The 24,497-nt window shown below is 31.1% G+C and overlaps 3 protein-coding genes across 3 annotated transcripts; 2 read left to right on the plus strand and 1 right to left on the minus strand.

The window, feature by feature from the left end:
- Positions 1-1,028: 1,028 nt before the first annotated feature.
- On the plus strand, positions 1,029-2,495 carry LOC145090621 (B3 domain-containing protein At1g49475-like). Its single transcript, XM_079028758.1, has 4 exons — positions 1,029-1,367; positions 1,445-1,850; positions 1,937-2,072; positions 2,155-2,495. Exons 1-4 carry the CDS (start codon positions 1,278-1,280, stop codon positions 2,159-2,161), a joined length of 639 nt encoding a protein of 212 aa, XP_078884884.1. The 5' UTR covers positions 1,029-1,277; the 3' UTR covers positions 2,162-2,495.
- A 7,817-nt stretch (positions 2,496-10,312) lies between these two features.
- Positions 10,313-11,812, plus strand: LOC145087566 (B3 domain-containing transcription factor VRN1-like). The gene is made up of 4 exons (XM_079025532.1): positions 10,313-10,561; positions 10,644-11,049; positions 11,140-11,261; positions 11,355-11,812. Exons 1-4 carry the CDS (start codon positions 10,472-10,474, stop codon positions 11,607-11,609), a joined length of 873 nt encoding a protein of 290 aa, XP_078881658.1. The 5' UTR covers positions 10,313-10,471; the 3' UTR covers positions 11,610-11,812.
- A 42-nt stretch (positions 11,813-11,854) lies between these two features.
- Positions 11,855-15,977, minus strand: XLG1 (extra-large G-protein 1). Its single transcript, XM_079025531.1, has 7 exons — positions 14,292-15,977; positions 14,062-14,199; positions 13,881-13,985; positions 13,448-13,796; positions 13,131-13,357; positions 12,744-12,907; positions 11,855-12,656 (listed from the first exon to the last, which is right to left on the minus strand). Exons 1-7 carry the CDS (start codon positions 15,588-15,590, stop codon positions 12,059-12,061), a joined length of 2,880 nt encoding a protein of 959 aa, XP_078881657.1. The 5' UTR covers positions 15,591-15,977; the 3' UTR covers positions 11,855-12,058.
- Positions 15,978-24,497: the final 8,520 nt, after the last annotated feature.

Genomic DNA, 24,497 nt, shown 5'->3' on the forward strand with positions numbered 1-24,497 from the left:
AAGGGGCAAATAGGTGTTATTTGAAGGGCATTCTTATTAACTAATTTACATGAATGGTCCTTTCGGTTAAAGGTAAGTTTCTTAAATGGTCCCTAATGTTAAAGGTAAATTATATAAATGGTTCCTAGAATTAAATGCATTGTTATTAAGTAATTTACATAAACTATTTGATTTTTTTTTAAACTTAATAATTCATGGTTGAATATATACATTTGAAATGAGTGGTCTAGATTTATTTCTTTGTTCTTAATTTTTTTTTCCTAATTGAATTCTATATATATATTAAAATAAAGTATATATAAATAACAAAATTATTTAAAAATTTGAAGCAAAAATTAATTAAAAAAATCATGCAAATGTGATACCAATGTAGATCAGAATCAATTAAAAATTATATAGATGTGTAATCTAAACTGGTATTGCGATATAATAGTGGACACAGATCACGATTTAAAATATTATTTCTCATAATGCAATAGCAGAGATAAAGAAGCATTCACCTTACTCAGACAAGATATTGTCAAAAAAATATTTTAACTAATGCATATAACAAAAATGTTCAAACTAATACATCACGAGAATTGTTATTTCAAATCACGGTCTATGATCACTATTTTGTTTGTGAGCCAGAGACATGTTTAAATTGCACCATTAATAAAAAAAATACTTTTTTTTATTATCATACAAGGATATTAATTGGTTTTAATAATACTATGTTTTAATGATATTATTGTGTGGTGTTGATATCATATCTATATGATTTTTTTATTTGAATTTTCTTCAAAATTTTAAATGCTTTTGTTATTTATATACATTTAATTTTACTTATATATAAATAAAATCATAATTAAAATAAAAATAAAAGTAAAAATAAAAATAAAAATAAAACCAATTAGGTATAAGGTTACCAAAATCAATGACGTGTACAAATGGGTAAAATTCTTAAACTAAAATCAGAGGGACAAAATCAAAATAAGTGGCCAAAAAAGAAACCGGATCAATCAAAAAGATGATTCCAAAGGGTAGAAAAATCCTAACCCAATACTAAAGTCCTATATTTAGGAAACATTCTAACCTGATAGCAAAACCAATATGGTTTAGGATCGCTATCACTCCAAAATTAGTAATCGCAAATTTACTTGAACATTAAATGCAGAAAGTAAATTCTCATAGCCATGCAGTCTATTAAATCATGATATGATACGCTAATATCGAAGAGGGTACACACTTCACTTACTCCACAATCCTTCCCCACCTTCCCATTCCCAAATCACACGATGAAATCCCACCGCCGTTTAAGTCTGCCGGAGAATCCAGTCAACTTTATAAAAATCATTCTCTCCGACAATACTCACTCCATAGGCATCGTAAGTTAGTATTCTCTTTACACGAGTTTAGATGAGTAAAAGTTTATTAAATTTTATTATTTTTTTTCATAAAACAGAGGATGCCGAAGAGATTTACAGAGAAACATGGAAAGGATCTGTTGGAAAGAGTGATACTGAAGGTACCAAACGGTGATGTTTGGCGAGTTGACTTACAGAAGTCAGGGGATGAGATTTGGCTTAAAAATGGTTGGTGGGAATTTGCAGAGCATTATAGCTTGAAGTATGGACACTTATTGATGTTCAAATACGAAGGGTTTTCAATATTTGGTGTGGTTATATTCGATACAAGTGCAACGGAGATAGTTTATCCCCCTATGAAGAAAGATCCACTCAGAAACTCTACAAAAGATGTGGCAAGAAACAATCCACAAGAAGTCAAACTTACTAAACTGGAGACTGTGAAGTTAGAAGAAGAGACATGTTCATCGAGTGAAGATGAAAAAACTAGAATCAAGATTAATGGTTTGTTTGATTCTTTTTTACTTTATGATGTGAATATTTCTTATATACAAACAGACACTAACCTGGATAACTTGATTTGAGTTTAGTTGGAGGTGGAAGTTTAAGGAAGAGGAGGGAGGATGGAAGAAGGGCAGTTGAAAGAGCTAAAGCTAATTTCAAAAGCCATAAACATTTCTTCATTGCATATATCCAACAATCATATGTTACTGATCAAGAGGACTGGTAATCATGAATTATTCTACATCGATATTTTCAATGTATAAATTAAGAAAACAGTTATTTTTATCTGTTTCCATGGATGCAGCCTGTAGCAGTTGAGTTCAGGAAGAAGTGTTGGAGGGGACGCAAGAAGCATAGAAAATATTTGCTTAAACTTGTGAATGATGATGGAAGGCAAAAAACATGGGAGGTTATTGCAGGTGATAATCGCTTACATGGTGCTGGTTGGGTGGCATTTGTCAAGGACAATGGTATTACATTTGGGGACATCTGTGTTTTTGAGCTAATCCATGAACACCAAAATGTACTTGGTGTTACCATCCTTAAATGTTCTCCCTAAATTGTTTTGTTTTCATTCCTTTTTATCATGATGTAATTACTCTTTTGAGGTAATGAAAGATAGGATTGTTTTATATCGGGATAAAACTAAACTGAGTAATTTAATAATTTTGGATTTTACTATATGGTTTGTATATTTGAATTTTTGAAATTGGTTTGTAGTTAAACCGAATTATTATTTTGGATTCTTTATTGGTTTTGTATTGTACACTTTATCAAATCTTATAAAAAACTACACAAATAAAACTTTGTTTAAGACAAACTTGAAATATTCTATGAACAAGGCATTATCTTGTGGCATGTATAACAATCAAATTGTTAGCATAAAATTTAAGTGTGAGCAAATAAATATTTAGGGTCCTTCGATGATTATGCTAACAATTTGATTATTATAAATGCCACAAGATAATGCTTTGTTCATAGAATATTTCAAGTATGTTTTGAACAAAGTTTTATTTGTGTAGTTTTGTATAAATGTACAACGCAAAACCAATAAAGAATCCAAAATAATAATTCGGTTTAGCTACAAATCATGGAGTACGGTGAGTTTGACCGCGTTGAGATGCGAGGAACATCACCCCTTCCCATCTTCACCCCATTCCTTCCTCTTCCATGGTAAGTACTCATTGTATATATTATCCTCTCTCTCTCTCTCTCTCTCTCTCTCTCTCTATATATATATATATATATATATATATATATATATATATATGCTTAGGTTATTTTGTTTTTACTAAGTACTGTGTGCCAGAATGCACAGATTTGGACCAATGGATGAAATTAATCAATTAATATGATTTGAGAGTGTATGATATTACAATGGGGTAACATGTACCATATAATCACACAATTTTTAGCAAAAGGGTATTTTGGACAATTAACTACATTTATAAAAGGAAATTTCCGGATTTTTAGGGATGATTAATTCTCCTAATTTAAAAAAATCTGAATTTTTTTAATTAATTCAATTTCAATTTTCACCGATTATATTCTGTCAGAATATTTTTTGTTAGAATGATGCTCTTTCAGAATTTTATTCTAATAGAATATTATTTTGTTAGAATGATCATCTTTCAGAATTTTATTCTAATAGAATATCATTGAAGAAAAACGAAATTGTTGAATCAGATGTTGAAAAATAACAAACATTCTAATATATTCTTATACATCCGAACTTAAATACAAATTCATATATATTCTTACAGACTAAAATCCTTATACATTTTAATATAATTATACATATTCTAAAAGAATATCAAGGTCTTCAACGCCTTCTTCCAGCCATTCCTATCACAAATACAACAAAAATTAATAATTGTTAAAACATGTTACTTGCAATTAACTATCACTTAATATATTTTGGTAGAATAAATAAAATATGACAGAATACATATAATACATTATGGCAGAATACATCGATTTTATTATGGTAGAATACATAAATTCCAGCAACATATTTGATTTAGAATGCATACCACAAAGTTCAAAGAGTAAATTAATTTGTGTTGATGAAAATAAAAAGGCACAAACAACTTAGAATTGTATTCCATAACCGAAAGAAAAAAAAAAATATATGTCAGACCCAATAAAGCATAGAAACTTGGTTTTCATATAAGATTTGAAAACATTATTTTGTAAGAAAGAAGAGCATCCACATAAGAGAAACTGAAACTCATCAATACATGAATAAAGAATGTTACTTACATTATAAGGCCCTGATACAAGAGCTGGAACCATACAAACTTACATTTTTTTTTCTATGCTTCCTTCTAACTGAAAGTGACTCATTAAGCAAGAAAGAACCAATTTTGGAATAAGTAATTGAAGTTCACTGAGACAAATTAACAAACAGTTAGTGTGCAAATCAGAATATTTTCAATTCCACCAACAGGGATGCCATTGTTTATGATATTCTTCTATATCTTCGAACCTAAAATCAAGAACTGGGAATTTAGAGAAAAATCGAACCATATAAAAATCTCAGCTGATTGGAATCGAGAATTGACAATTTATGGGGCTATCCTTGTCACTCTACTTTCTTCCAAATACCCACAATAAAGATGATACCTGAATAAAGAAGATAACATGATACCTGAGATGCCATTCGTGGAGGGAAAACGAAGCGGAAGAGTTGTTGCAAAAAAGGAGCGGACCTCTTCTCGCTGATTGTCTTCTAGAACTCCGACAGGTAGAAGATAGAATAAGAAACAGGGACATACTAGACTTACCAAATGAGTAATCTGCCTTAGACCTTCCAGCCTTTCTTCTCTCTGGTTGTCTTCTACAACTCCGACAGGTTGCTAAAGAAGGCCGCAAAAAAGAAATAGATGTGCTAGGGTTGGAACGGAACAATATGCACGCCTATAAATGAGAACACAAATGACTAGGTCAAATATATTACTTTATTTCCTTAACTGCAAGATTTAAATTAAATGATTTCCTTAATTAAAAGTATAAAATGTCCACAATACCCTTTAATGATTTATTTAATGATTTATTATTTCTTGAATTCTCATTGGTGCATTTAGGCACACAATACTTGCTAAAAGTATTTGAACCTAGCTCTCTCTCTCTCTCTCTATATATATATATATATATATATATATATATATATATATATATATATATATTTGTATTGTACAACAGCCTAAAATGTATTTAATAAGTAAGCAGCGAGAGATGACAATTTCCTAAGTGGAAGGGGAAGTGGGGGGAGGGAATGGGGCGTGAAGTGGGGCTAAGATGTCGCCAATGGAGTAGCAAAAACATGTTGGATTTCTAGTCTTTTGCTTGAGATTCATCGTCTACCACCGACTGCCACTATTGTATATTGTGACTATGTTAGTGTTGTATACTTGTCCAATAACCATGTTCAACATCATCGTATAAAACATATTGAGATTAACATTCACTTTGTTAATGTGGATTTAGGACAAGTTCGAGTTCTACACGTTCTACCGCTTCTCAATATGTCGATATATTCAAGAAAGGTCCCCTTCCATTTTGTTCCTCCACTTCAAATCTATCTTAAATATTAGGCCTATAAATTCTCGACAAAACCCATGACCCGACATAAAGATAAACGAGTTGAGGTTGAGTTTTTCAACCCGCTAACCTATTTATTAATGGGTTGTAGATGGGTTTGCTAGAAAAAATCTAGGTTGACCCGCCAACCCGTTTAGGATTTTAATAAAAAAAAATTATATATTTTTTAAATGTTTTAACTTTTAAGTAGGATGCGATGACATTGACCATTGAGCAGGATTTGTACATGTTGACCTACGGCTTACCCCCTTTCCTAGTTTCCATTAACCTGTTAACAAATAACAATTGTTGAATTGCACCTTTGCCCTAATTCCTAATGCATACAAAATCAAAAACGAAATAAGAGCGTCGGTGTATTGAAGTAATGAACGACAACTGGTCGTCTTAAGTCTGAGTGTCGGTTGAATTTGAACGCCTTCTCCAGTTCGCCGGTTGCCACCGCTAGGTCGTTGCACTCTCGCCGATTTGTGGTTGTTGAAAGCATGCTCTACACTTCCTTTCTCGTTGCACTCTTTCCTTTTTCTCATTTTAGCTTGAGTCATTCGAATTTTCAAACCTGTCCGTCCTCTGATGAATGAGAAAGAGTTGAGAAAATGTAGTTTTCTTAAAGTGTTATGTGAAGCAACTCTTCGGTTTTCAGGATCTCTTTATCCTACTTTAAATTTGTATTTCCCTCAAATATTGGGAATACATTTGAATTTGGTTAAAACGAAAGCCAGTCATGATGAGTATATGAAAAAAATAGCTACTCAAATGTGGACTAAGCTTAGCAAATATTTGGTTGATTTCAACTTTATGTTAGTTATAGTTATGGTGTTTGATCCGCGATCTAAGTTCTCTTTTGTTGAGTTTAGCTATAAAAAGTTGTATGGTGAAGGTCCATCGCAATTAAAGAAGATTGAGGATGCACTTTTGCATTTTTTTTATGAATGCATACAAGCTTCTCGACAAGGTAGTGTTGGAAATGTTGGAGGAGGCAGCGGGGACATTAATTATCGACAAGTTAGTGTTGAAAATGTTGAAGGGGGCTCTAAGAACATTATTCTTGAGGTAAATCCTTTTTCCATGATATTTGCTTTGTATTTTATTTTTTTAAATATATTACAATTATTTTTCATATTCTATTTAACATAATAGAAGTTTGATGAATACAATAATGATGATTTGGATTCGACCAAAAAAAGTCAGTTGCAAGTATACATTCTTCAGCCAAGAACTAAAAGAACTTCATCCATTATCATGCTTGAGTTTTGGCAATCCCAATAGTATATGTATCCAAAATTAGCTAAATTAGCTATGGATATACGTTGTGTTTCCCTTTCAACAGTAGCATCTGAATCGACTTTTAGTCTTAGTGGAAGAGTTTTGAATATCATAGTTTCATGAAATCTGACATTGTTGAAGCTTCAAGTTGTAGTAGTAATTGGTTGTTAAGAGAAAAATGAAGTATTTTATAATTTATTGTTTACTAATATAAACTAATATTTTGTATTGATGTTTTAGTTTTATCTTCCTTATGGTTGATACTCATGTTGGTGTTGATAAACTAACTCAAAATGTCATGGATATAAACATTGCCAAAGACAAAACAGAGGTTATGAATTCTAATAAACTTTAAATTGACGTTTGGTGAGTTATTTTTAATGACAATTATATATTTTTACTTATGTGTCTTGAGAAGGCAAATTTAACCTTGGATGGTATTACGACTAGACTGAATCACTTTATAAAAAAGAAAACGGTATTGGAGAATTGACAAAAGACTTTGTTTTTTGGAAGAAAAAATAGAAATTGTTGCTATTACATTATCATTTGAATTGTTGCTATTATATTAAACAAGTTGGCGGGTCATATACCATATACGGGTTTATGTTCCAAACCCGTCAACCCGTGACCTATATAATTAAATGGGTTGTGTTTGGGTTGGTGTATTTTGACCGCCAACACAAACACGACACTTGTTTTTTGGAAGAAAAAACAGGAATTGTTGCTATTACATTATCATTTGAATTGTTGCTATTATATTAAACGGGTTGACAGATCATATATTGGTTTATGTTCCAAACTCGTCAACCTGTAACATATATAATTAAATGGGTCATGTTTGGATTGGTGTATTTTGACCCGCCAACCCGAACACAACACAATTATCAGACCTATTAAATATTAAATATAAGTCATTGTCATCTCCTTCAAATTAGAGGGATACTACGTAGCAATTATTATGTAAATTTTATTTGCCCATTTAGATATTTTTAAATCTCGGCTCATACTCGTCTTGGCTATACATTGATCGTTAGTAAGAAAACATGTTTTGCCTTAAGAATATTATATCTTGAAAATATTATCTAATTACTTTTATCCCGAAAAAATAAAAGTAATATAAGAGGTTGGTATTAGATTCATGTAATTTAAAGAAACTTGGAAATTTCACAAATAGGTATACAAAGATCCACCAAAGGGCTTCTAGCCCAGCGGTATCAGGTGGTGTTCTCCCTCTTTGAGGTCGAGGGTTCAAGTCCCGTTGTGGACATAGGTAGAATTAGATGGTATTAGTTTAGGAGTAGATTAGATTTGTCGTTTCAAAAAAAAGTTATACAAAGATCCGTAGTTCTTTAACACTACACGGTATGGGCCTTTAAGGTATGTAGATGTGTTTACATGGCACCTCCATAACGTCGTCTTAACACCATAAACATCACCCACAATAGAGAGAGAGAGAGAGAGAGAGAGAGAGAGAGAGAGATAAAGGTTCATATGTTCCCAACATTTATTATATGCTATAATGCACCAATATGAACTTACTAAAAAATATTATTATTTAATCAAATAGGGATAGATATATTAAATGATATCCATAATTATAATTCATTTTTATGGAAATTAATTAAATTCAACATTAATGTCAGCGATAATATTTTCTTTTAGAATTAATTCGCATCTAGGTTTTCATTTATGAGTTCATGTTTTGTTTCAGGACTCATTCACTCAAAATACAACAAAGTTGCTTGGAACATAGAGAACGATAGTGTATTCTAGCAGAATAAGAATTTTTTCTAACAGAATGATAGTGTATTCTATTAGGAATACAATAGAATACAATAGAATACACTCTCGGTCCCCATGTTCCAAGCAACTTTGTTGTATTTTGAATGAGTGATCATCAAACAAAACATGAATCCATAGATAAAAACCTAGATATGAATTCATTCTGAAAGATTATTATTGTTGGCATTAATGATGAGTTTAATTAGTTTCGATAAAAAAAATAATTATGATTATCATTTAATATCTATCTTTATTTGATTAAATAATAATTTTATCATATATATATACACACGCGCGCGCGCCATGGTATTGTCACCACCAACCTTTTAAAAAAGTGTTGCAAACTCAATGGCACATCAACTCCACTACAAGCTCGCTACCAAATCATTAGCCTTTGAAAATGGTTATCACTTCATAATATTTATCTTTTTTTTTAAATTAGATTAAATTAAAAACATAAATATTTTAAACTATTAGGGGCAAAGTAATTACATACCAAAAGTTTGTGAGCCGCTATACAATCCCGGTTGATCGAAATTTTACGTTTCATCTCGACATTTGAACTTTCGCCTCTTTGAATGATCTGGTTTTTAAAACCCTTTTTCAGATTAACCTATATATTTTCAATTTATTATGTTAGAACTCCATTTTAAACGTCAAAACATTTAAACTCTATCTACAACTTTTTTATTATTTTTTTTCATGCTTTTTAAACTTTTTTTCTTATATTTTCCAAGTTTATTTGAACTTTTATAACATTTCAAACTTTTTACTTATGTTTTATTTTCTGGTTAACGTATTTCTTTCCACTTTTTTTTTTACAAAATGGCTTTCCTTTGTTGTAAAAAACATTATGGATTTGGATTATTAAAAGCCGATTCGGATTAACCTGTATGAAAACTTATATGTATTTTTATCCAAGATTAAAATATTAATTAATAAATGTTTGGATGTTTAAAAAAGGTATTCTTTTAAATTATAAAGTTAAATGATGTAAACAAACAAAATATAACATTTAGAATCGTATTATAACATTTAGAATCGTATAAGATCATTTGTTTATCAAATAAGCATATAACTCTTTAAAACCGAATACATAAACAAACATAAACATAAACGAATAATATAGCCAAACAAAACATAAAAAAAAAACATTAAATATTGTAATGGATGATTGATAATTATTTGTTTATTTGATCAAAACGTCAAAAACAACGTTATATAATGTTAACATACCGAACGTAAAAAAAACAATATTAAATGAAATATATTCGATCACAACATCAAAATTTTAAAAGATTTATAAATCAGAAAATAAAAACAATAATAAATATTAATATGATTTTATATAATTTAGATAACTGATTTTTTAAAAAAATAAAATAGTTTTATAAATAATCATTATTAACTTTATTATGATAAAGAAAAAATAAAAAAGTTCAATGTTTAAAATTTAAAAGGTTTGATAAGATTAAAACGATGATCGGGTTTTATTATTTTATTTAAGAAACCCCTTGATAAAATATACTAGATGCCCTAATGGTAACATCTCAGTTAATTGGAAAAAGTTAGGTACTAAATCGTCTATTTATCAATGGTTTCTAATATAGTGGTATCAGATTTATTTTTTTTATTTTATTTTTAGGGTTCAAGTCTTGTCCCTAAAAAATATGTGAAATTAGGTGCCAGTTTAAGAGGATATTATATATTTATATATGTCGGTTAAAAAAAATAATAATAAATAATAATAATAATAATAATAAAAAACTAAATCGTCTATTTGGATAATGAGATGATACAAGCACTTAATTGCAATTTCCATATTTAATGAAGCCTCCAGCCAACATTAATGCAGAAGTTAAACGTCCCTCATAGCCATGCAGTCTATATAATCATGATAACCGGAAACCCAAGAGCCAAGAAGTTGCTCCACCACCCTTCCCTTTTTTTCCCCATTCCCAAATCACACAATGAAATCCCACCGCCGTTTGAGTCCGCCGGAGAATCCAGTCAACTTTCTCAAAGTCATTCTCTCCGACGATACTCAATCTACTGGCATTGTAAGTTCATATTCCTTTACACATAAGAATCTCGATGAGTAAAAATTTATTATTATTATTATTTATTTTTTCATAAAAACAGAGGATGCCGAATAAGTTTACAGAGAAGCATGGAAAAGATCTGTCGGAAAGAGTGATACTGAAGGTACCAAACGGTGACGTTTGGCGAGTTGACATACAGAAATCAGGGGATGAGATTTGGCTGGAAAACGGTTGGCCGGAATTTGCAGAACATTACGGATTAAGATTTGGGCATTTGTTGATGTTCAACTACGAAGGGTTTTCCATATTTGGTGTGATTATATTCGATACAAGTGCATCGGAGATAGTTTATCCTCCTATGAAGAAAGATCCACTCAGAAACTCTACAAAAGAGATGTCAAGAAAGACTCCACAACAAGTCAAACTTACTAAACCGAAGACTGTAAAGTTAGAAGAAGAGACATGTTCATCGAGTGAAGATGAAAGCCCTAGGGTCAAGATTAATGGTTTGTTTGAATGCATTAAATTTTTTTCTTTATGATGTTGATTTCTTGCAACACAAGTGGTTTAATATGAATAACTTGATTTTATTTTAGTTGGAGGTGAATATTCAAGAAAGAGTTTGACAGTTGGAAGAGTTAAAGCTACTTTCAAATCCCACAAACCTTTCTTCGTTGCTTTCATCCAAAAAACATATCTTGCGAGAAAAAGAGGACTGGTAATGAATTGATTTATATCTTTCCACAAAAGGAAAAAAAGATCTTGATTCTTGATTCTTGAGTGAGTTTTTAATCTGTTTCCATGGATGCAGCGTGTACCAAATGAGTTCAGAAAGAAGTATTGGAGTGGTGGCAAGAAGCATAGCAAATATTTGCTTAAACTTGCGAATGGTGGAAGACAAAAGACTTGGGAAGTTCTTGCATATGATGATGATTATTTGGGGTATGGTGACTGGATGATGTTTGTCAAAGAAAATGGTATTAAAGTTGGGCATATCTGTGTTTTTGAGCTGATTCACACACACCAAAATGTTTTTCATGTTACCATCATTAGATCTACAACTTAACTTTCTTTCTTTTTCTTCTTTTTGACCCAAATGATCAAGATCTTGTAATTGTTCTTTTGATATTGTCCGTTTACTATTTCCTTTTGACCTAATGGGACAAAGTTTTAAAAGGGTAAAAATTGTTTCTTTATGTTCTTGATTCTGCATTTTTGGAAATTTTGTTGAGGTTCATCATTGTTAGCATACCCAAGTTATGTATACTTAATTACTTTGAAAGAAGCAACATGTTACATGCACAACCAAAATAAGCCATGAAAACAAGATTTAATTAACTTGCTAGTCAAACAAACAAATATAGATACATACATACATTTTATATCATCACCTAAATTTCGATTCATTTTAAAATTCTATAATACAACTCAACCAACCAAAGAGCTAAACCAAATCAAATTGGGAATACCTTGTTCTTGACCATTTTATGTACATTAAAGGGTGTAGGATCATTATCATTGGGAATCTAAGCTTGCTTCACTGCTATACATGGAGTATTCATTAAAGTTAAAATTGGGTTTCTCTTCATCCCATTTAAGTATCTCCCTTGCATACTTTAATGTTTGATCCACACTATTAGGCTCCAACCCCTTCACCACTGAAACAAACATCTTTCTATCAGTGATTGATGCAAACAGTTTCTTGAACTTCACAGCAACATAATGTGAAGCCATTTGTCCCATTGAAGGACTATGGTTAATGTTGTTGCTACTTATGTTCTTGTTGTGGCTGTTTCGGCTCACTATCGGCTTAAAATCACTGAACCACTCACAACAAGTTAGTGGGACCCGTTCCAGTTTTTCCTCAAACACATCAAATTTGTTTAGCACTAAAAGAAACTCCATTTGATCATATGTTGGATGTGTCACAATGCTCTTGAAGAACTTCTTGTTTAGGATCATTTTGTTCATCAAATTTCCATCTATGTCGGTTGCATATTGGTCAAAATCACTCAAGGAAACACAGATTATGACTACTCCAACATCTTCAAACATTTCTAGCCATTTGCAGTTTTCACCATAGCCTCTTGCTTGCACTCTTATGAGTTGGAACCTGGTTTAGTTTAAAATATACAAAGTTAATAGTTTTTACAGAGTTATAAGAATAAATATTGTAACTTTTTTTTAAAAGAAAACGAACCTGAGTAGAGAATTATGTTGATCAGTTGTGTCATTGGTTTCATCAGGCGATAATGGAGGGAATGAAAAGTCAATGCTTGAAAGACCATTTGAAGAAGTGACATGTTCAGCATACAAGATGTCAACATCTGAAGGTATATAGTCTGCTCTTAATATATCAACAGCCTGAAAAATTCCACACACAATAACATATTATTAAATCTGTTTTCTTACATTGTTAACTTTTTTTTTTTTTGAGTAAATTACCAGTTTAGTCCCTGTTGTATGTCAAAAGTTATTGCATGAGTGGTTCTTAAAGATAAGTTTTGTTGCAAGGTTTTTTAACAAAACTGATCTTTAAGGACCACAAGGACTAAATTTGTAATTTTACTGTTTTTGTTATGCATACCTGCTCCAAGAAATAACTGGAAACACTTGGGAGCATCTCCAATTCCATTCTCCTCTTGTAAGTGGCTTTCATGGCTGGATGATTCCAGAGTTCCTCAACAACAGGAGCATATTCCCTTGTTGCAGCTGGGAATATGTCTTCAAGATTCCCAGCCACCATGGTTTTAAGCAGCCAATCAGAAAACGTTTTCAGCCTTGGGCATATTGAATACAAAGTTTTCTCATTTTCTGCAACACCATTTCCAAAAAAAAAAAAAAAATTCAAGATTTGTAGAATAATTAATTAATCCTTGAAGTATGAGAGCAAAAATTAAGTACCAGAAGTATCGTTTTTCTTCATATCATTCAATGCTTCATCTTCAAAACGTTCACGCCCTTCAAGGAGTATTCCAAGGTAGCCATAGACATTGCTTTGAATTATAAACTTGATACTTTCACGTTCTTCATCAGTAAAAGGGGTCTCTTTATATAAAATTCTAGCCTGTTTGAAAATTGTACTTGTACCAGATCCACAGCATCCGATTAAAAGAAGCTTCCGAGGGGCATTTTGGTCAAAATAGTCTGGGATTGATTGACTAAGTGTGTTGCTCAATTGCTCTCCAGTGGGATAAATTGTCTTGGATGGAACTGGTAGTGACAAAACAGCACAAACCAGCTTTGTTCCAGCCTGAAATAAAACTTTATGTTATAACAAAATATTCAAAAACAACAAAAAACATAAACATGAAACATATTTATAAAAAGGTGTCACCTTTCCCCATATATATCCTCTGGTGTTTTTCTGTCCCTCTTCTTGATAAGATCCATCATCATTAACCCAAAAGTGAGGATTACCAGCACATTGGACTCCAGATAGCTGCAACATTTGATAATTCACATGATCAGATCCATAATTCAACAAATAGATCATTTGAAAATTCAGAAATACAAACCTGTAACATTCTTAGCTCAACTTTAGTAATCTCACGACCATTTATAAAAACACCTGTGTTTCCATTGCTAGCATCAGGCATAATTGGGGCACCAACGTTTAAATGTGGACTAATAATCTTTAAAGGCTTTTCTCCCTCCTGTTAATAGATATAAATCAAAACAACCATTAATTTCCATGTTAAGAAATGGTAATCATGAAAAAGTTTTTGAAAGATTATTAAAGATTTACCTTTCCCCAAAGACCAGATACTTTATCATACCAATAATTTCCAGGTTTAAGTTTTTTAGGAGGATTTGGGCAGCTTTGAAGTATGGAAAGTTCTTCATGAGAAAGAGGTTTCCCATTTACACAAACGTACTCTGAAGGTAATTGATTGATAGCACATAGTTTCTCTGCTTTCATTATCTGTCTAACTTCAAGGTTATTAAGGAGGCGTTTTAGCATTCGAGAGCATTTTCCTAATTTGCCCCTCTTTGTCTCATCAATGGAATATCCAATGCAAGTGACGCACTTTCTTCCTTCTGGCATTGACCCCATTGCTCTAAGCACACAGTTAACACAATATTTTGCATTGCAAACTATGCAGACTTCTTTTTCAGTGAATCTGGTTCCTTTAAGACATCGATAACAAGCCCCTTTTCTTGTTTTCACTTCTGGTTCTCTTTTTAAACGTACAATATCAGGTTGAGGTTGATTAAGCTCATCAAGAAAATCTTCATCTTCAGATTCAATGTCCCGAAAAGTAACAAGTGGGTTGCTTCTTTTATCACAAACGGGTTCTTCATTATTACAATCTCCAGTTTTGAGAGAAGAGACACGTGAAGATGGATAGTCGAAGCTCAACCTTGACCCGTTTGACACCCAATCGGATTGATTCAATTCATTGAAATCTAGACTCTCCTTGCAAGCGTTTGAAGCTCTAAACGCTAGTGAATTTCCGGAAAAATCTCTCGACTTATCAAAACTATCGGAGAATCCTAAAGTACCTGAGCTCTCACCCCTGCCGGATAGCTCGTATGAGTGATCTTGGCTCACAGAAGACGACCCAAGTCCAGCCGAGCTGTTAATCATATCCAGAAACTCACCCGAACTAATGAATACGTCGGGATTACTCGAACTTCTTTCCTCAAACCCACCGTCATGAGCCGGAGAAACAGTGGTTTCGGTTTCAGTACCGGTACCCAACCCTAGGTCTTTGGAAACGGAATCATTACCATTACAATTTTCTTCGTTTCTAAAAGAAATTACAGAAGTTGGAGAAATAATAGTATCGATAGTACCTAATTTGGCGAAGTTGGTGGCGATGTCGGATGCAAGAATGGGTTGTACAATAGGCATAGAGTGTTTACCAGTGTTATCAGGAAAGCGTGACTTGTGAACAACCGCAGCCACAGGAATCTTACGAATATCAATCGGAACAGCTCGCGGAAGATCATGGTGTGATATTGGGGGACCTTCGTATTCTAAAGCAAACGAGTAGGGTGCTCTTCCCTCTTCAGCAACCATTCCAGTGCCTGCAACAGGCATTATTTCTTGACTAATTGGAAAACAAATCCCCTTACAAGGTCTCCCCAACACGGAAACGAACTAAAAAAAACCCTAATTCGAAGAACCCGTATGGGGAAATCTGGGTCTTTAACGGGAGCTGGGAATAGGCATGAAAAAGCTCAATGAACGTCGAAATTGCGAGAGAAAGAAGGCTATCCAGATGAAGAAGTAAAAGCAGATTGATGGAGATGATTCAACGATGGGTTATGAGTGAATCGAGAGGAGGAAGATCAGGGAAATGGGTTTTGGGAAAGTGATTGAGAGGAGGAGGGAAGCGTGAAAAGGACAGAAGAAAAGCGAGAAGAATAAGCATCAGTGAGTAGAGCACTGTCATTGAGACAAGCGAATTTTGTCCTTTTTCCATGCCCATCGGAATCGAAGCAAACAATGTTCATTTTCTTTTTTCAAAAATTTTCTGTATTCCCTTTTATTTTTCTATTATTTTATTGAAAATATATTGCTACTTGAATATCTTTCTCTCCATAATATTCTAATTATTTTGATTGCAAGTTGTGGTCGACATTCGGTCTTTTATATTCAATGTCTATTAATTTAATTTTCTAAAGACAATGAAATATTAAAAAAAAATTAAAATTTTTTTCAATAACAATAACATAATGTATATTTAATGGAAAAACAATATTCAATTTACTACCTATTATTTTAAATTAGAAGTTTTTATAAGACTAATATAATAATACTTATTATGAATAAAATAATTATTAGAAATTAATTTTATATGGGAATTCATTGATAAATAAGATAACCTAAAATACAATTGATAGAAAAGGCAGAATTTTCATACAAGAATTTTTAAAATTGTTTATCTATGATTAAAGAAACATATTTACACTCTATTTTTATATATTTTTTTATTGTAACTGTTTAATTTTAAAATACAGATGCAAACATCCTTCGAATAATATTTAAACTAAAATTAGATTTATGTAAAACTAAAAATATTATAAAAATGCACAAGGAACATTGTTAATTCTTTTTTTTTTTTTTTTGTCCATAAGTTGCGTCTCAAAAGAAGAGTTCGGTCTCTTTCCTGCTTTTTTTAGGTAATTTATTTTTCCAGGGCAGGAATCAAAAGTTCCAGAGCATTAAAGCTTCACCGACTTATACTTTATGTAATGGAAATTGTAATATGATTTGGATTTTGTATTTCTGACTCTTTAGAAAGGGATATCTTTTTTTAGGGGGGTTTTATATTCTTGGCGGAGGTTAAGAAAGAAGCAGGAGGTACGACACGAAATGAAAATGGCAACTCGGACAGCTGCACTCGGTGGCCAGACCGGGGTCCACGACTCAGTTGGACTCTTACATGACCAGGTCTGAACCAGTCAGTCTACATGAACCCGATTTGGATGAAAATTATGAGGGAATATTGCTGTTATTTTGTAAGTAATTATTCATAGAGAATTCAAATAATTTTAGAGAGTGAGTAAATGGAGCTGTACTTTGATAAATTTAAACTCAACAACTATAAAACCAAAATTAGAAATCATAGTGTTATTATTTTGTTGTATCCTGTGAGGAAAATAATATTTTATTATATATTTTTGTATTTTCTTAAATATATATATATATATATATATATATATATATATATATATATATATATTGTAATAAATAAAAATCTTTTTACCATATGTCATATTTTTATTGATTTGCCCACATGTCATTTTGAGGTTTTTTTCAATTAAATTTTTTCCATAGGTCATTTTTTGGTTTTTTTTTCATTTTATTAAATTTCACATAATATTTAAATATAATAATTGCAATAAATGTAATAATAAATCATTAATTGATGTTTTTTTCTAATTTCAAAATTTCTAAATTAAATCATTATTATGTTTATTCATCTAAATTATTAGTTTAAATTTAAAAAAAAACACTTTAATTTTAATAATTCATTATTTTTCTTATAAATTCAAATTTCTCAAATTAATAAGAATTTCATAGTTAATTTTTCTTTAAAATGAACCCATGTAATACATAGGTCTTACACTTAATATATATATATATATATATATATATATATATATATATATATATATATACAGAGAGAGAGAGAGAGAGAGGAATGATCATTTAAAAACCTATAGTTCCTGAGAACCCGATAACTAATTTTAGACCACTAGATTAAAAAAAAAGGTCAAGATGCAATGTGACATTTTTGTAAATAAGTTAAAAACTAAAGAAAATGGGCATGTTAAATAAATCAAAGAGAGGGCAATTTAGGAATGTAAAAACTGACTTCAAAACATACGTACATATCCATTCCTCTCTCACACACACACACACAGATGTATTATCATCACTTCGCTTTAGATTACATCTAGATCCATCCAGCTTTCATTTTTCGCTGCCACACTCCTTGATCTCACGTTCTTCATAGAAAAAACTCCACTGAAGATGCTTTGATTTTGAATCGTTTTATCATCCATGAATTCGTTCCCCAAAGTATACCGTAATCACCAACTTTATCTCGGCCTCCTTTGTGGATTGAAGACCTAAACGAAGAAGATAATCCCTAACTCTCGATCTCAGTCTCAATTTTCCTCCACCAGAAGTTGCCTAAACAGAGGTTTTTATTTTTCTGCATTTCTTCGATTTTTTAGATCAGATCTCACTTTTTCTTTTCTACATTGCTAAAATTAAGTTGGCAATCTATATGCTTATTATATGTTTGTTCGTATACTGAGTTAGTTATCGGATTCAATACAGTACGTGATATTGAAATTACTTAGAGTTTAGAAGGTTTCTTATTAAGAAGACCATTTTTGTGAAAATATAAAATTTTAGTGCTCTTTTCCTTTATGTGTGTCCTTATGAATATTGTTGTTTTCTTTAACATAGACCCATCTGGTGAAAATATAGTCAATTTGTTTTCAAAGTGTCAGGTTTTCTGAAGTGCACGCAAGTTGCTCGACGAAAGTCCTGAACCAGATTTAGTTGCTTTGCTTTAATATCAAGGTATATTGGCTTAATACAAGTATACAACTTTGCATTCCTTTGTTCATTCAAAATAATCCATGATATTTTCTTAGGATTTTACTGGAGTTCTAACTGTAGTTGACATTGCTTGTATATGAGATGCTATGAACTGACTCAGTGGTGACTCCAATAAGATCAACCCATTGGTAAGTAATATTCTAATTATCCACTTCACATATTTTTGTAAAGCATCAATAGTTTTTAATTCTTTCAAATCTTCATATTTCCCATGTGACAGTAGACCTTGTAAATGACCGTTCAGTTCAAGTTAATGTTTCAAGAAGTGCAAATATTGTTCAAGCAAACATGTACCTTGAATTTCAACACAGTAATGAACGCTTTCCCTTTCTGAAATGGGGATAACATGCTTTCTCGTATTGATCACCAGGTAAATATTTACACATTAAAACCACATCACAGTGAATATTGATAAATTGCAAATAATCACTGTAATTTCATTTTCAACTGTCTGTCATCGGAATTAAATTCTATCGCTATAGTTATCTGATTTTTTGTGAAAACTTTGATGCTTGTTTATTTAACAAAACATGATTTCATCTAGTTAATTCATTCGTGTTTTTCTGATAAGTAAAACAACTTGGGAAATTGGCATTTGGCAATTCTCTACATCATGGCCTAAAATTTAATGGAACATACATTAATTTTGAATATAATATTTGAAGTTGATAGAAAATATGTTCGATTTCAAGGTCTATATATGAATTAAATGTAACCTTGCGATTGAAATTTAGAATGGATTCGAAGGCTTATACCTTTTGTTGAAATTAAGATATGAGTTTTTATAGATCTAGAGATGGCATATATGGCAGTATCTGTTAGGTTTTGGTATAATACAACATCTTATGGTGCACATACAACCCTAAATACCTTGGATCTATGTTTTCACTAATTATACATGCAAATGGTTTCCCAGGCATTAAACTTATAACTAGCATGCATTTGACATAAACCATATAATATACTAGTTAGGGAAACATACCTTTTATGTGGCTTGAAGTCTTGATGTATTTGGCCTTAAGAGCTTAGCACCAATAGTATGAAATACCTCAAATGGAATCACAACACACCTAGGACAGAGGTGGCTCTTGAGAGAGAATTCCATGCACCAAAACACCTCCATATTTCTCTAAGAAAAGAAGTGGTGATTTTGGCTATGGAGTAACCTATTTATATGTAGGATTCCAAGGGTCATGGGTATAACCCATAATCCATACCCATGGGTTTTATGATCAATGGTTCATGTGGCCCAACTCTTTATGTCCATACATAAACTTGGTCCAACATGAGTCATAAGCCCAACACATATAAATATAACTAATTATCATAATTAGTCCCCAAAGATTTAATTAGTCTTTTTTTATCACTAAATTAATTCCAAATTAATTCTTGATCAATACTAATTAAAACATATGATCTCATATTAATATATTATTACTTATAATATATTAATAAACCATAAATAACCTTCTCTCAAAAGTCCATCCTAACAAATTGTCCTGATGATATGCAACCCAAATGGATCATGCTACTCTCGAGTCGAATACATACCAATAATAGTTATCGGCTTAGACACCTAATCCAACAGTATCTTCATTATGTTTGGGTGCATTCTGATTTTTTTAGGATAAATCACCCTTTTTCATCCACATAAAATAGAATAGACATGTTGTTTGAGGTCAACATTTTAGAATCACCCATTTTCATTATAAAACTCCATATTTTTATGTCATATGTTTTAGATGACGGTCGTATATTCATATTATCATCTCAAGTGATATTTTCTCAAGTATTTGTTAAAACATAAAAATTTACCACTTCATCGTTATGTGTAATGATTAACTTGAATTCTTTTTGTTCACAACATAACAACTTTTGAGCACTTGAATTACACAAAGAAAAAGTAATTTCTAAATTCATTTTTTTGTTCTTTGTTTCCGGTGATTGAACTTATTCCTTTCCTGAAACCAGTTCAAAAGCTTTCACCAATGTGCAATAGACTTTCATGGTCATGATTGCTTCCATCAAAGGTACTCAATATTTTCATTTTTTCTTTTTTATTAAAGACCAAAATGCTCTCATTATATATACAGAAATAAATAAAAATCAAAAAATTTTGTTTTATGCATTTACAATAAACAAAAAAATATTTAAATATAAATAAAGATTTCATTTTTAGTATTAAATTCCATTCCGCCCAACCAAAATTTCACATTCCGATTTCAATTCCAATTCCAATCTTGAATTTTCATATCTACATTTGTAGTATTCCAATCATAATAATTTTCCAATCTTTAATTTACCTATTTACCACCCTTAAATTCACATGTAAATCACAAGTGAATCACATATGAGCTACATGTGCTTCATATGTAATTTACATATGAATCACATGTAATTCACAAGTACTTCACAGGTGATTCACACATGAATTACATGTGATTCACATGTAAATCACAAGTGAATCACATATGAGTTAGTGTGATTCATATGTAATTTACATATGAATCACATGTAATTCATAAGTAAATCACAAGTGATTCCCATATGAATTACAAATCACATGTAATTCACATGTAAATAAAAAATGAATCACATATAAGTTACATGTGATTCATATGTAATTTACATACAAATCACATGTAATTCACAAGTAAATCATAAGTGATTCACATATGAATTACATGTAATTCACATGTAAATCACAAGTGAATCACATATGAGTTACATATGATTCATATGTAATTTACATATGAATCACATGTAATTCAAAAGTAAATCACAAGTGATTCACATATGAATTACATGTCATTCACATGTAAATCACAAATGAATCATATATAAGATACATATGATTCATATGTAATTTACATATGAATCACATGTAATTCACACGTAAATCACAAGTGATTCCTATATAAATCATATGTCATTCACATGTAAATCACATGTGAATCACATATGAGTTACATATGATCACAAGTGATTCACATATAAATTACATGTGATTCACATGTAGATCACTAGTGAATCACATAAGAATTACATGCGATTCGCATGTAAATAACATATAATTCACATATGAATTACATGTGATTCACATGTAAATCACATGTAATTCACATATGATTCACATATAAATCACAAGTGAATAACATATGATTCACATGAGCGTTCTTGCATTAATCATTTTTTTTAATTTTTTTGTACATTTTGAAGAATTTGTGGAAAATATTGAATAGACGAAAAGTGAAAAATTAAAGAAAATATGGAAATCTTGATATGAAGAAATGATCATACTATGCATCATTGTAGTTTTTATATTTTTTTATATTTTATTTTGTATCGAATAAAATATCTGTAGTATTATGTTTATAGATTGATTAATAAAAATGTGATTCTTTATGATTTATTTACGAATATTATAGTATAAGAAATATATATATATATATATATATATATATATATATATATATATATATATATTGTTGGATTAATGTCTAAGTCCATAACTATTTTGGTATGTACTTGACCCGATGGTGCATGGTCCTTTTAGGTTGCCTTCACCAAAGCAACTTGATTGGAGAAATGAATAAAGAGAGAGAGGATAATATGATTTATTAATATAAGAATAATATATTAAAGGAGAAATCATATTTGTTTAATTAATATTGGTCAATAATTAATTAATAATTAGTTTTGTGATCAAATGTAATTAATTAAACTAGAGGGGCTGATTTGTAATTATGTGATAGTTACAAAATAAGGTAAGGATTATCTTATATATATGGTGGACGAATTTAAGGTTGGAAAGCTTTAGAATTCGAGTATGATAAGGATTCAAGGATTATCTTATTGGTTGCTTAATGGATAATCAACTAGATAAGGATAATGACTGAAACCCTATCTCTACACCTATATAAACAACCCCAAGGTCATGAATTAGTGGATCCCTTCCCAAGAAGTCCAAAACACGAATTCTAACCTCCCTCATCTCTCTATATACCTTCTCCACTTGCTTATGGTGTTTGTGAGCCATTAGAGGAGTGACACTTGTGACTCTTTGCTTTCCAAGGTCAATTCAAGGAGGAATTGGATTGTTATTGCTATATAACAATCAAGGTATGTTCTTAAACCTATTTACATGTGAATTCTGATTTCCATATGCTAGTATTAGGGATCAAAGTCTTGGATTCAAAGTATGTACAATAGAGAAACCTAGATCCGAGCTTTAGGGTTTGTATGAGCACATAGGATGTCTTATGACCAAAACCCATCAGTGGTATCAGAGCCATGATTGGTTTCTATTGTATTGATGCTTGATATGTTTAAAAAATTCGATTTTTGGTGTTCTGCTTGATGGACTCGGCGAGTCCCACTGTGGACTCGGCGAGTTGCCCCTGACTCGGCGAGTCGGTGCGTCAGACAGTGCTTATCTCGGGATTTCTTGCTGTTTTTGCATTGGGATAATTACCTTATCATGTTAGATTAATATTAATCCGATTATATGATATATTTGACTATAATTTTAATCTAACTGAAGATATTTATCAATTAATAAGATAATTGTTTCCTTATAAGATAATTGATTAATTATTTTAAGTAAATTGATAAATTGTTTTGCAAGAAATCATCAAATATGGATAATTATGTGATTAAATGTTAATTTAAATTATTTGTTATTTGATCCTTGTTGTTGTGAAAAGTTTCATATTTGGCCCTTTAGGTTTTATAGTTTAAAATTTGAACCCCAAAAAGTTTTGTTGTTTTGAAATTTAAATAGTTGAAACCCTAATGTTTTGAAAAAAGGTTTCAAAACTTGCCCTCAAGTTTTGGAATTTAAATTTTGATTAAATAGTTTAATTTTGATGCATATTTAAATTATAAACCCTAATGTGTTGAAATGTTTCAAAACTTGCCCTCAAGTTTTGGAAATTAAAAGTTGATTAAAAGTTTAATTAGGAATGTTAAATTCTAAAACTCTAGTATAGTTTTGAAAAAGTTCAAATCACACCCTTATGGTTTTATTAACTAATTAAGGTGTTTAATTAAAGAGGTTTAATAAATCCATAAAAGTTTAGGTTTACAATTTAAGTGAATTAAAAGTATAATTGTTAAATTGAACCACCTAATATTTTAAAAGTGTAAAATACACCCTATACTATATATAACATTAAAAGTCTAACATTATATATATGTATAACTAAAAGTCAGTCTTACCGTTAGTAGGCCTCATTCACGAAGCTGGTCTATAAGGGGTGTTTAAGGAAATTGCCTGTAAAATGGCGATTGAATGGGTATCCACTCTTACCCACCGCACTCTTGACTAGTGGAGGGTCGTTAGCCGAACGGGTAGGATAGGACGAAACCTTCCTTTATAAGTATAATGAAGTATAAAAGTAACTAAATGTTTTCAAAATTCCCAATCTTAGTTACTTAGGCAAAAGTGAATTGATGCAATTCCATGAAATTACACTTTGTGCCCTTGCGAAGACGTTAGTGGAGCGTGTGTGGTTAACCGGCACACTAAATGGGTCTAAGCAAAGGTAGCAAAGGGTGACTCAATGTTTGTCATAGTTCGGTGGAGCGTGTGTGGTTTACCGGCACATCGAATAGGTGATTGTAACATGTGAGGGCACCATGTAGTTTGCATGGTTATTCACACCCACTTTGTGATCCTCGGCATCCCAGTCACAAACAAGAGGGGCATATCGAGATATAAACATGCCATTGAAAGTTCAATGTATCTCAAAGGATCTAGGAGTTTTCATAGATTTAAAACTTAAATTTCTTTTTCGTTTTTCATGGTGGAAATTAGTGAATCGTCATTCACTTACCTTCAAATATTCTGCAATTAGGGTTACG

This window comes from Lactuca serriola, chromosome 2, assembly GCF_051521515.1.
Source record: "Lactuca serriola cultivar US96UC23 chromosome 2, Lser_US96UC23_V15, whole genome shotgun sequence".
Taxonomy (NCBI): Eukaryota; Viridiplantae; Streptophyta; class Magnoliopsida; order Asterales; family Asteraceae; genus Lactuca; species Lactuca serriola.

Bases quoted from the DNA above. Each gene is read 5' to 3' on its own strand.
- LOC145090621 (XM_079028758.1), top strand. From the start codon at position 1,278: ATGAAATCCCACCGCCGTTTAAGTCTGCCGGAGAATCCAGTCAACTTT. The intron at 1,368-1,444 runs GTAAGTTAGTAT...TTCATAAAACAG, and splicing joins ATACTCACTCCATAGGCATC to AGGATGCCGAAGAGATTTAC. The intron at 1,851-1,936 runs GTTTGTTTGATT...ATTTGAGTTTAG, and splicing joins AACTAGAATCAAGATTAATG to TTGGAGGTGGAAGTTTAAGG.
- XLG1 (XM_079025531.1), bottom strand. From the start codon at position 15,590: ATGCCTGTTGCAGGCACTGGAATGGTTGCTGAAGAGGGAAGAGCACCC. The intron at 13,797-13,880 runs GTGACACCTTTT...GTTTTATTTCAG, and splicing joins GAGGATATATATGGGGAAAG to GCTGGAACAAAGCTGGTTTG. The intron at 13,358-13,447 runs GTACTTAATTTT...ATGGTGTTGCAG, and splicing joins GAAGAAAAACGATACTTCTG to AAAATGAGAAAACTTTGTAT.
- LOC145087566 (XM_079025532.1), top strand. From the start codon at position 10,472: ATGAAATCCCACCGCCGTTTGAGTCCGCCGGAGAATCCAGTCAACTTT. The intron at 11,050-11,139 runs GTTTGTTTGAAT...ATTTTATTTTAG, and splicing joins CCCTAGGGTCAAGATTAATG to TTGGAGGTGAATATTCAAGA. The intron at 11,262-11,354 runs GTAATGAATTGA...CCATGGATGCAG, and splicing joins TTGCGAGAAAAAGAGGACTG to CGTGTACCAAATGAGTTCAG.